The sequence below is a fragment of the Parus major genome, chromosome 9 (genome assembly GCF_001522545.3).
Source record: "Parus major isolate Abel chromosome 9, Parus_major1.1, whole genome shotgun sequence".
Taxonomy (NCBI): Eukaryota; Metazoa; Chordata; class Aves; order Passeriformes; family Paridae; genus Parus; species Parus major.
In genome coordinates this window covers 15,844,487-15,856,138 of record NC_031778.1, presented here as the reverse complement: position 1 = coordinate 15,856,138, position 11,652 = coordinate 15,844,487, and the positions used below count along the sequence as shown (strand labels likewise).

Below are 11,652 nucleotides of genomic sequence, written 5' to 3'. Positions count from 1 at the left end.
ACTGTGTATCCATCCCCGGAGGGAATGAAGTTTCATTTCCTCGCTTCCATAGGAGCAGGCAGCAACTCTTCTCCTTCTCCCTCCCAGTTTCAGACACTGTTTCCAGCTTGTTGATTTCTCCCCTTGAGTAATGTCTTGTTTACACTCATTTACCCTCCAGGCCTTTGGCTTCAGCAGTTCCTCTTCTCTTGGGAAAAAGATGGTTTTCTGAGGAAAGTCAAGGATCAGGGCAGCCACAGAACTTTCCTGCCCTTGGCATATTTGCTCTGCCAGCTCTCCCCTGCTTGATGCCTTTTTGCTGCAGGGAGCAGAGGTAGGGCCAGGTCAGGGCTACCAAGACAGCCCAGGGCTTTGCTGGTCTTGTCCTGTCATCCCTTGCCTGCTCTGGAATTTCTTTGAGCAAAATCAACAAGAAGCAAGTGGTTCTGCTCCATCTGCTCCGTGCTCTGGCACCAGGGAGAGGATTGGGCCATGCAGGACTCCAGGGGATGTGTCCTAGTGCTGGAGGCCACCAGATCCAGGCAGCTCCTCACATTCTGGCCACAAGCACCAGGCTCGGCAGAGCAGTGAGCTGTGCTGGGGCTCAGCCCTCGTGGGAGGGGGGGCGTGGGGCTGGCAGCAGGTCTCTCCTGGCAGGTCTCTCCAGGTTTCTGCCCCAAGATCCCTGTACTGCCTGCTTGAATTCAGCCCTGCTGGGGCTCTTTCAGCTCAGCCTCTGTGCAGGGTGGATGGTGCTGAGACAAGCAGAAGGAGGTAAGTCCCGGGATGCCAGAGCCCTTCAAGGTGTCATCCCTGGGTGGGACCTGTCCACCTGCTCCCTGCCACCCCCGGAGGGGATGAAGGGACCGGCACGTGTCCCTGTGCCCAGGGGTGCCTCCCCGTCCCCAGGGGTGGCAATGCCCACGGGTGTCGCACCGGCGGAACGATGCGCTGCCGACCCCGCATCCCCCGGCCCCTCCTCCCCACCTGCGGGGCTGGGGCGGGATGCAGACCCGGAGCCCCCAGCCGGCAGCCCTTGGCCGCCGCAGGGGGAGCAGGAGCCCGTGGGATTCTCCGGCTCCGGGCGGGTCTCGGACCGGTCCAGCACCTGGCGGAGAGAGGAGCCGCGGGCACAGCGGGGACACGGAGCCTTGACACGCGTCCGTGGGGCTCAGGAACCGTGAGTGGCTCTGTGTGTGCGCGGGTCTGATCGGCGACAAAGCAGGAGCGTTCCCTGGCACGGGATGTCAGCGGAGGACGGGCGGGAGCGCGGACAGACAGACAGACAGACACACACACACAGACAGCGGGCACGGGGAGAGAGCTGTGCCGGACGCTGAGCACGGGGCGATGCTGCGAGCGCAGCAACTTCCTCGCACCCAAGTGTGAAGGGAGCCGGCTGGAGCCACCCGCTTCCCGGGGCAGAGATTCGGGCGGCCCGGGGATTGCACATCTGGAAGTGGGAGACCTCAGGAAGCAGCTGGATCCCTCTGCATTCCCCCGAGCTGAGCCCGGACAAGCGGGTGCTGCAGAAGCTCCCGGGCCGACCGGTGCCAGGATCGATGCTTAACTCAGCATCGAGACCACGCAAATGACAAATGCCGACGTTGCGAAGGCTGCCGGAGGGGCAGGAGACGCCTGTGCCGCCCTCCCCTGGGACTCTGAGAGTCAATGGAGTTTATTACCTTAACGTTATTTCCTCTCTCTGAAGGACAGCTTTTTGGAGGTGCTGCTTTGCAGATGAGGAGCCAGCCCCTGGCAGGGGCAGGGTCTCGGCACCGCGATTTGTTTGGCCAGCGGTGGGAAGAGAAGCCCCTGGCACAGCCCCTCAGCCTCTCAGCTGACAGCGGACAAGCGGGAGAAGGTGGAGAAGGGCAGGCGGCTTCTCCGAGCTGAGCTGCGAGGGGAAAGCAGCGGCAGGATTTCATTTGCCTGCCTCTTAAGGCAGTGAAGCCTCCATCCCCTCCCACGCTCCCTCCCCAGCCCTGACCCTGTCCGGCGCAGGGGTGGTGGGACCTCAGCCTTCATCTGGAGTTTCCCAACAAGCCGTAAGTCCTTATCATGTTAGAAAATCAATTTTCCCTCTGGCTGTTTTATTGGTTGCCCTGCCAGCCGTTCTACATATCCGGTAGAACTGCGGCCAGGAGAGATTTTTGGGGCTGGCTTTTTGGGGCTGTATCCCGCTCTGCTTACAGAGCAGGAAAGGAGGACAGCCTTGCTGACATTCCCTGATGGGGCAAAGGGGTTAAGGTGGACTGGGGAGCTGCCAGGGTTGTTTGCAGAAGGGAAATGGGATAAAAAGCACTTGGAAGACCTGAGGGAGTTTAGGTGGAGGTCTTGTGTGGTTTCCCAAGGGAAAGGCTGTGTCTGGGCAGGATGGGTGCGAGAGTGCAGAGCCCTGGTGATCAGCAGAATCCTGGCACTGTGACACCAGTGGGGAGAAGGAGAGTGGGAGCAGGGGGAGCAGAGAAGTCGGGAAAGCATCCTGCAAACCTCTCCATCTCTCCTCAGTCATGAATCCCTATGTCAACTGCTCCAGTTCCGAGTTCCCCCTGCCCCAGCAAGACTTCTCTGTGGAGCCCATCAGCCCTGATCTCAGCAACAGGACTCACCCAGAGACCTTGTTCGACCCTAAGGATGCCAACCTGACAGAGGAGCAGCTGCGGGATAAGTACCTGGGACCTCGACGGTCCAACTTCTTTGTCCCAGTGTGTGTCATTTACCTGCTGATCTTCTTGGTGGGGGCTGTGGGCAACACACTCACCTGCATCGTCATCCTCCGGCACCGGTTCATGAGAACACCCACCAACTACTACCTGTTCAGCCTGGCCGTGTCTGACCTGCTGGTGCTGCTGCTGGGGATGCCACTGGAGCTGTACGACATGTGGAGCAACTACCCCTTCCTGCTGGGGGCCAGTGGCTGCTATTTCAAGACGCTGCTGTTCGAGGCCGTCTGCTTCGCCTCCATCCTCAACGTCACAGCCCTGAGCGTAGAGCGCTACATCGCTGTGGTGCACCCGCTCAAAGCCAAGTACGTGGTGACCAGGAACCACGCCAAGAGGGTCATTGTCACCATCTGGGTCTTGTCGGTCGTCTGCTCCATCCCCAATACCAGCCTCCATGGGCTGCAGCCTCTCTACGTGCCGGGACGGGGGCGGGTGCCCGATTCAGAGATCTGCACCCTGGTGAAACCACGCTTGACCTACAATCTCATCATCCAGGTCACCACCATTGTCTTCTTTTTCCTGCCTATGGGGACCATCAGTGTCCTCTACCTTCTTATTGGCCTGCAGCTCAAGAAAGAAAAGATGCTGGAAGCCTTGGGAGCCAAGACTGGCAGCAGCCACAGCTGCCACAACACCCAGGGGCAGAAGAAAGTCAAGAGGAGGCAGGTCACAAAGATGCTGTGTGAGTCGGTGCTGGGGATGGCAGAGCCAGGGAGTGTCTCCCAAGGCTGTGTTGGGAGGGTGCTGGGGGAAACTGAGTCACGGACAGTCCAGAACACCAAGGCTGGGTCATACCAGAGGAAGGCTGTGGGTCTGGCTTGCAGGGTGTTAGGGCAAAGGTAGATCTGCTGATTCCAGTCCAGCACCAAGGATTGCTTGTGCCAGCTCCCTCCAAGCCATACACCCCTCCTTGAGGGAAGTGCAGGGTGAGAAAGAGAAAGGAGGTGGTTTGGGATGGGGGAACCCACTCCCCATCCCTCCATCCAGACCTCAAATGCTGGTGGCAGTGGTGGGATTTCCCAGAGGGCAGCACTTCTGCCCAGCCCCACAGTCTCTGTGACTCTAATGGGGCAATGACCCAAGGCTGGATTGAAACATCCTCTTTCCCACTCCTCTTTACTCTTTCTCCCCTTCCCAGCATGGTTCCAGAGCCTCTGGCCCCCTTCCCAGCACTGGGAGCTGGCTGCCCTTGGGTAGCTGCCTGTCCCCGGCACGCTGACCTCCACACGCTCCCAGTCCCGTGATGGCACGGCGATGGCAGATTGCCCAGCCCTGTCCGACAGCAGGGCTAGGGCTGCTTCCCCACCACCTCCCAGACAAGTGGTAACTCTGCTGTCCAAGGCACTTGGGCTGGGCACAAAGGGGGACCTGTCCCCACATGCCACAGAGATGCATTGTGGCATGGGTATGGCAGAGGACCCCAGGACTACCTGTACATACACATACAGGTATGTACACCCTTCCCTTTCCATCAGCAGAGCTGGGTTATAAAACAAAACAAAAAAAGATCAAAACCAGAGCACAAGGAAAGGTCTCAAACAGCTTGTGCTCCTTGTACTTTGCTGGTGATGGTTTATGGAGGTTTATGGAGGCTGGATGCCAATAGGGGAGTGAGTCCCCCAGCTGTGCTGCCTGGCTGTGACAGGGCCAGCTGCCTGCCAGTGAGTGGTGAAGTGCAGCACAGAAGGGCCTGAAGTAGCAGCAGCAGGAGATGGAGGGAGGAGATCCTGTCCAGACCTCCAGCCCTGCCATGACAAGCCCAGAAGGCACTGAGGGGACCTTTACCCCCTCCTTTTTCCTCTCTCTCGTGCTTCTTTGCTATGGCCAAAGATTAAATGGGGCAGTGCATGGCCAGGGACTGGAGATCTCTGTGGGGTTGGTAATCCCCATCCCCTCAGTAACAACAGGTCTTTGTCTCCTCACAGTTGTGCTGGTGGTGGTGTTTGGGATCTGCTGGGCTCCCTTCCACACCGACCGCCTCGTCTGGAGTTTTGTCTCCACCTGGACCAGCAACATGCTCCACATGTTCCAGTACGTCCACATCATCTCAGGTATCTTCTTCTACCTGAGCTCGGCCGCCAACCCCATCCTCTACAACCTGATGTCCACCCGCTTCCGGGAGATGTTCAAGGAGGTGATGTGCCGCCCCGGCCACCGCCCGCCGTGGGCACGGAAGTACTCGCCCAGCGTCACCCGCACCACCACCCGCAGCACCGAGTGCGAGCCCGTGCCCGGCACCAGCGGGCTGCCCCTCTCTGACGCCGAGGAGTTCGAGCTGGAGGACATGGAGAGGGGCCAGACCACCACCCACACAATGTCCCTCTGCTGAAGAGAGGATAGGGAAGGACTCTGGGACCAGCTTTCCTTGCCACCAGCATCCATCTGACTGTGGCACTTACTCTGTGGTGGGGAGCGGGGCAGGAGTGATGGAGGAATCCCAGCCTCTCTGTGCTGTCCCACTGGGATGGAAAGGCTGGTTGTATCAGCAGCACTGCTCCAGGGACACGGTGGCAGTGGCCTTGCTGTGCCCTGGATGCAGCACCAGGCCTGGCCAAGGCCAGGGCATCCCTTGTGGTGTGGGGACAGCTGACTTCTATGTCAGGGATATGTCAGCAATCCTTAAAAATATTCCATCCCTCCTGGCCCAGTGGGGTGAACCCGCAGGTACTGGAGCTGGGGGCTTAGGCATCCCAGGCTGCTTTGGGACACAGGAATGGATGGGTGCTCCCAGAAGTGTTTGCAGCTGGCCTGAGACCCAGGAGGGTGTGAGAGGTTTGCATGGGACTGTGGAAAAATCCCATGGGGAAAAAATGGTCTGTGGGTGCCTTCTCCCTTGAGACCTCTTCAGGGCTGTCTGGCATAAATGTGACCCTGATTTTCTGGCATGTTTCTTCAGTGGTGGTAGCTGGTGCCTGGCTGCAGGGTGCTGGTACAGCTCCTTGCTCCCAACCTTTTTCATGCCCTGCATTCCCAACCCCCTGAGGGCAAGAGAAGGAGCACGGCTGCTCCCTCCAGAGCTGGAGTCCATGGGAGAAAAATATGGGACAAAGGGATTGCCAAGCTGTCTGTAATGCCAAAGCAGAGCTCCATGACTGTCTGTGTCACATGAATATGCTCCTCTCTCCTCTCTCTGACCATCATGTGGTGGGCGCCAATCTCTTCTTCCTCTGCCCACCGTGGTCACCTGAACTTGTGGGGAATGTGGGGAGCCCTCCTCCATCCCTGCCCTGCATGGGCTGAGCCTCATTGAGAATTAAAAAAAGCCTGATTTGTGTCCTGCTTGTGTCCTCCATCTCTGCTCCCAGCACGGGACTGAACACAGGCCACGCTCCTGGGTGGGTGATGGATGGGCCACATGCCAGGTTGATGGACACCAGGGGTGTTTCACCAGATCTCTGTGGGGGCTCTGCTGCTGAGGTGGGTGTGCAGGTCCAGGGACACTGAGGGCACAGCAGGGAGGGCACAAGCGGGATGCCTGCACCCTTCCTGGTCTCTCTGGGGCTGGGGCCTTTGTAGAGGGACAGTTGCCTCTGGAGCTGTGGCCATCAGTCCTTCCCTAGACACACAGCTTGGAAAATGTCACGAAAATGCCAGGGAGCGTGGGCTGGCTGGTCATGCTCTCCCAGGCTGGAAGGACCCATCGATTTCCTGTCTCAGATCAATGCTGCTGACTTCCCTGTGTACACCAGGTCCAGAAGGATGAAATATTGAGGATCTGAAATGGGAGCTGAGGGACCGCCCAAGCAGTTTGAGCTCCTGTTTTGTACTACTTACTCAATCTAGCTCCCTCACGGCTGGCTCTGGAGGCTCCCCTGGCTCAGCATCACATGGCTGTGCCTCTGGTCAGTGTGGGCTAGCCTGGGGCTTGCTTGAGCAGAAATACTGGATGAGAAAGCCCCAGGCAGAGCAGTGGCAGCTGCTGCTCTGCTTCCAGCCCCTCCTAAGCACATCTCACGGGACCACAGCCAGGCCAGGGACCAAGAAGAGGCAGGGTTTGGGGCATGCACACTCCCTCCTGTCCCCATCCACCCAGTCCTTAGTTCAGAGGGAGTGCAGCTGGCTTCCTCTGCTCCCCATCCCACAGCCAGATCTGCCATGGACAAAGCCATTCCTTGGCCCTTGAGGGGTCCTGCTGGGTGAGGGTGGGCACTGGGCTGCAGTAACTTTGTGTTTCAGGGTCCTGCTGACTGCTTGCAGCCTCTCTCTGGAGGATGTCAGAGTGGCTGAGGTCACTGAAATCCGTCTATTTTGTCTTCTCTCTCTCTCCTGTTGGTGATGGTCCTGGCAGGGGACAGCACCCTGGCAGCCATGTGGGGCCCCTTGTTGCTGCGTGGGTGGATGTGACTGATGCCTCCTTGATGGCCATTACTGCCCCATCTCACTTCACCCAGCTGCTTCCTCAGCCACAAATCTCAAGGGAATGGCTTTTTAATAGGCAGTCGATAGTATTTATAGTATTTATAATGTAGTGACAGACGCCCATGTGGAGCTTTGGGGTCCCTTGTGCTGCCCATTGGGCAAACTTGTCCAGCTGCTCCTGAACAGCCAGGCTGTGCAGGAATACAGCTGTGGCTGCTGCAGCTCAAGCACCGTGGTCAGTGTCAGAACATGTGTTCCCAGGGGTTTTTTTACAGGATCCTCGGTCACAGCATGGCTGGGATGGAGTCCAGAGCAGCCAGAAAGGTGAGGCACTGGCTTTGCCTTTATCCAGCCTTGCATTCCCAGCTGCCCAGACATCTCCTGGCCTGGGACTCCTCATCCTCCTTGATGATCCCTCTCTGAGATGCTCGAGGGGAATATGCAGCTCAAGCCCTGATATATTGGGTGATGATGCTGGGGCTGCCCCACCACCCACTCCATATGCACAGCTGGGCCAGGATCACCCTGAAAAGCATCCCAAAAGCTTGGCAGAGATGTAGTTGCAGCACAGCTGGTGGAGTCTCCATCTCCTGGGTGGAGATGTATGGGCAAACTTTCCCCAACTTGTGGAGCAGAACAGAAGTGGAGACTTCCCGGGTACCACATGCCAGCTGGGCTCCTGAGAGATGCTGGGATCAAAGGCTTCTGGGCAAGTCTTTTAACCCTATAATTAATAGTAAAATCTGCATGAAACCTAATAAAAAAGGAACTGATCTCCTCAGGGAGAATGGTTTAATGAAGAGCATTTTACACATCTCCACCACTGGGAAGGCAGTAGTTGATGACTTCTTCCTGCCTCAGGCTCATTACAGCCCCCAGAAAGGGAATTTTACAGAGCTGTTTACTCCAAGAACATGATGATCCCCACTGCCCTAAGGCCTCAGCATCAGCCTGGCCCCTGCCACCCTCCCAGTATACATTAGAGGAATTATTCCTGCCAGGGAGGTGGTATAGAAGCAAAGGCCCTTGTGGGATGGGGAAATGCAGAAGGCAAGGATGGGCAAGTTGTTCCCACTGCTCCCACCCATTTAAGTGGCCTGGGGAATGGCTGGTGCTTCAGCATGGCTGGGCAGAAGGAGCACTCCAAAACACTGCCTAGGAATCAAATAAATATTTCAGAGCCCAAGAGACCCCAGATAGGTCAGAGTAGAGGTAAATTGAGGGACCAGGAGGTGCAGGGAATGTGTGGATGCTGTTGCTCCGTGTCTTTCTTCGGAGCTGGGAGAAGCATCTCTCTGTCCCTGCAATATGGAGCACGTGGTCAGGTTGGGCTCCATGCCACCATCTCCTCTCCAAACACTTTGTTTCCAAAGAGCTGTTCTCCAAAACTTGTCCATCTGTCCTCTAGACTTACAGCAGCTTCTGTCCAGCTGCCAGCTCCTGCATAATCACCTGCTCCTGGCTGCAGGAGAGCCTTCCTGCTCCCCTGTGCCTGCTCAGCTCCTGGAACTGTTTTCCCCCCAGTTGCTGCATGTCCTAAGTGACACAGTATCTCCAGAGCTTCCAGTGAAAAGATTTATCACCATAGCTTTGGGGATTAAAAAGCAATCCATCTATGAGGCTGTCCCAGCCTTGTAAGGCTTTTTTTTTTGTGCTGTGATTGTTTGCAACAAGCATGGGGTGGGTTTTTTTTCCCTTGAGAGCCAAACTCAAGTTTTACAGCAATTGCCTTGTATATTTGTAGCCATGATAAATGGCTCCAGGGTGTGCCAGCAGATTTTTTTGCCGCCCCTTTTCAAGAGAAGATGGTTTCAAGGAAAGGGTTGTTTTTCCCTTCCTTCACACAGCCATGGGATGGGGAAAAGGCGTACAGTGTGAATTTGGCAAAGCCCTTGTGAGCCTTGTGAGCAGTCCCTGTCTAGGGCTGGGTAGGGGGGAAGTTTGGGCTGCAGCACAGCAGCCTTTCCCACCAAGATCCCAGCCTTTGTTAGGGGAGGGGAAAGCAGGAAAATGTAGATGTCAGAAAACTGTGCTGGATTTGAGCTTAGGTTGCTTTTCAAATCATATTTCATTTATTCCCCTTCCCCAGGCTAGTGGTGGTGGTGAAAAGCCAACACATAGTGCCTACAGATGATGATGGGCAGCACGAGATAGTCAGGGAGGCAGACAGCAAGAAATCACAGAATCATGGAATTGTTCAGGTTGGACAGGACCTCTGAATGTTTTCTAGCCCAGCTCTAGTGTATATATGTAGAATTTGTTTCTGCTCCTCAGGGATGCCTCTGGGCTCAGTTTTTAGGCCCATACCAGAGGCAGCCCATCTTCCTGCCTCAGTGGCTTCCCCAAGAGCCAGGATTCTCACAGCAATCGGCTTCCAGGCAGCCACACAGTGCAGGGAGGCTGGGAAGACGCAGCGTGGGGAGCACAGCCCAGCCATGGGACTGGATGGAGGAGCTCAGGTGCAGCTCTGGATGCTCAGGCTGAGTCAGCAGTGGTGCACTGTGACTGTCACCTGCACTAGGGACAGTCTCCTCTATGTCACAGCAAACCCAACAGCCCTGGAGGGATGAGGCCATGTGCAGGGAAGTGATGGGGTCCTTGTACCCTGCCTCTCCCCACCTTAAGCACATGGGGAGGGAAAACACTAGAGCTAGAGGGACAAAGGGCATCTCTAAGTGAAGGACTGCATGTTGTTCTGTCTGAAATCCACTGTCCTGTGAGGGTGAGGGGAAGGCCAGAGGTGCAATGCACACTGCCCTTCCCCACAGCCTAGCAGGGACAGCCCATTAAAGCCACGGGGAACCTTCTCAGGCATCAGCTGGGACAGGGTTAAAGCCCCACAACAATGGGTTAGAAAAGGAAGACTGGTCAGCCCACACCTTCTCCTGTAGCAACTGTGTGGTTGCTAAAGACAGCAGAATTTATGTCAGAGAAGCCTGTGCGATGCTTAATTTTGTTCATGGGGACACTTTGGTTAAGAAATGAAAGTGAGGAAAGATAATTAGCACTGCAGTAAATGGATTGAAGTTGGCTGGATGACTGAGCTCTGAGGCAAGTGGGGACTGCTAACAACTGGCTGCAATTGCTGGCAGGATGGGGGGGCTTGGGCTCAGAGCCCTGAGACTGACCTGGAGGACGACAGTCTGCAAAGGGCTTTCCTACAGCCCCACAAGCTGTGCTTAGGGTCCCCAGCACACATGTCCCAGGGTCTCCCCTCTTCCTCTGGGTGGGATGTGGTGGATGAGGGGGCACCAACCCTCCAGGTCTCGTTGGGAGCAAAGTCCAGCATGAAGAGGAAGGCTGGGAGCCCAGATTGGAAAAAACTAACTTTTTTCTAGTGTTATATATATTTAGGAGCAGTGAAACTGATCCCTGACCAGTCCCTATTCTCCTTGACCACGGTCCTAAGGACAATGGTGTAGTACCTCAAGGGGAAACGCCTCTTTATGAACCATGTACTTTTCTATAAGGTCAGCTCCTCTTCAAAATGGTTTTGAGGCTACTTGCTTCTGCTAAAGATTTCTCTGTGTTACAGCCAGGAAGGGAACAACAGCCCTTGCTCCTCCACTCCACCATGCCCAGATGGCATTTTCCCCTCCCTCATGGCACCTGGCAGTGCTTGGGCTGAATGTCTCAAAAATAAGTTTGAATGAAAACAAGTAAAGCCCAAGTATGGACCCAGGCTCAGGGCTAGACTCCAGCTGTCTCTGCTGCTACGTTATTGCAGTGGCAGACTTTAATTATGTGGGTTTATCACTCTTTGTGCTTATCATGGCAGCCAGGGTGAGTTTGTCTTCTCAGTTCAGGACTATTTAATGTGGCACATTGGAGAAAGCTGTCTGAGAGGATTTGGAAGCCAAACTCATCTTTCTTATCTTTCCTGGGCGGGTGGAGTGACTGTGTCGCATTAATGACCATCTCACATTAACGATGCTGAAACTGAGCATGAGACATCCCCTCCTGCCAGCCCCCGAGCTCACATCAGGCACAGGATGGTTCCAGCTGGCCCTGGGGCTACAAGCCAGGTCAAAAGCTGTGTATTTCACACAGGAATCAGCCTGGGGCTGCCAGGATGGGAGTTCCCAGCAGGTATTTGGCAGAGACTGATGGACAGGTTCTCCAAGACCCTCTCCATGCCCTGGCAGGGCAGGCAGTGCCTCAGGGGCAAGAGCTGCCAACAGTCAGCAGAAAATGGAGTCATAGACATAGATGTGTTTTTCCTCAGCTCTTGAGCCTGGTCTCTTCCAGGACAGTTGATAAAAACTCCTTGCTGCCTGACACTTGTACCAGCTTGCAAAGAAGCTCAGCAGCACTGCTCTCCTTCAGTCCCAAGCAGGGAATGTTCCTCGGAAGGGGGAATCCCTGAGGGGCTTCCATTTGTCCTCTAGCATGGCAGCAGCCTCAGCACACACAGGGCAGTTCCCTCCCCAGACAGACCTCACTGTGGCAGGCACCTGCTTTTCAGGGTCCTGCTTGCAGGAAGAAATGTGAGCCCTGAGCCCATTTCTCCCTTCCTGGCATTTCCCATTACCCCCATGACTGCATCCCATCCCATCCCATCCCATCCCATCCCATCCCATCCCATCCC

General features: G+C 55.9%; 1 protein-coding gene across 1 annotated transcript; it reads left to right on the top strand.

The window, feature by feature from the left end:
• The first annotated feature begins 2,492 nt into the window (after positions 1-2,492).
• On the top strand, positions 2,493-5,952 carry NMUR1 (neuromedin U receptor 1). Its single transcript, XM_033516862.1, has 2 exons — positions 2,493-3,387; positions 4,631-5,952. Exons 1-2 carry the CDS (start codon positions 2,493-2,495, stop codon positions 5,032-5,034), a joined length of 1,299 nt encoding a protein of 432 aa, XP_033372753.1. The 3' UTR covers positions 5,035-5,952.
• Positions 5,953-11,652: the final 5,700 nt, after the last annotated feature.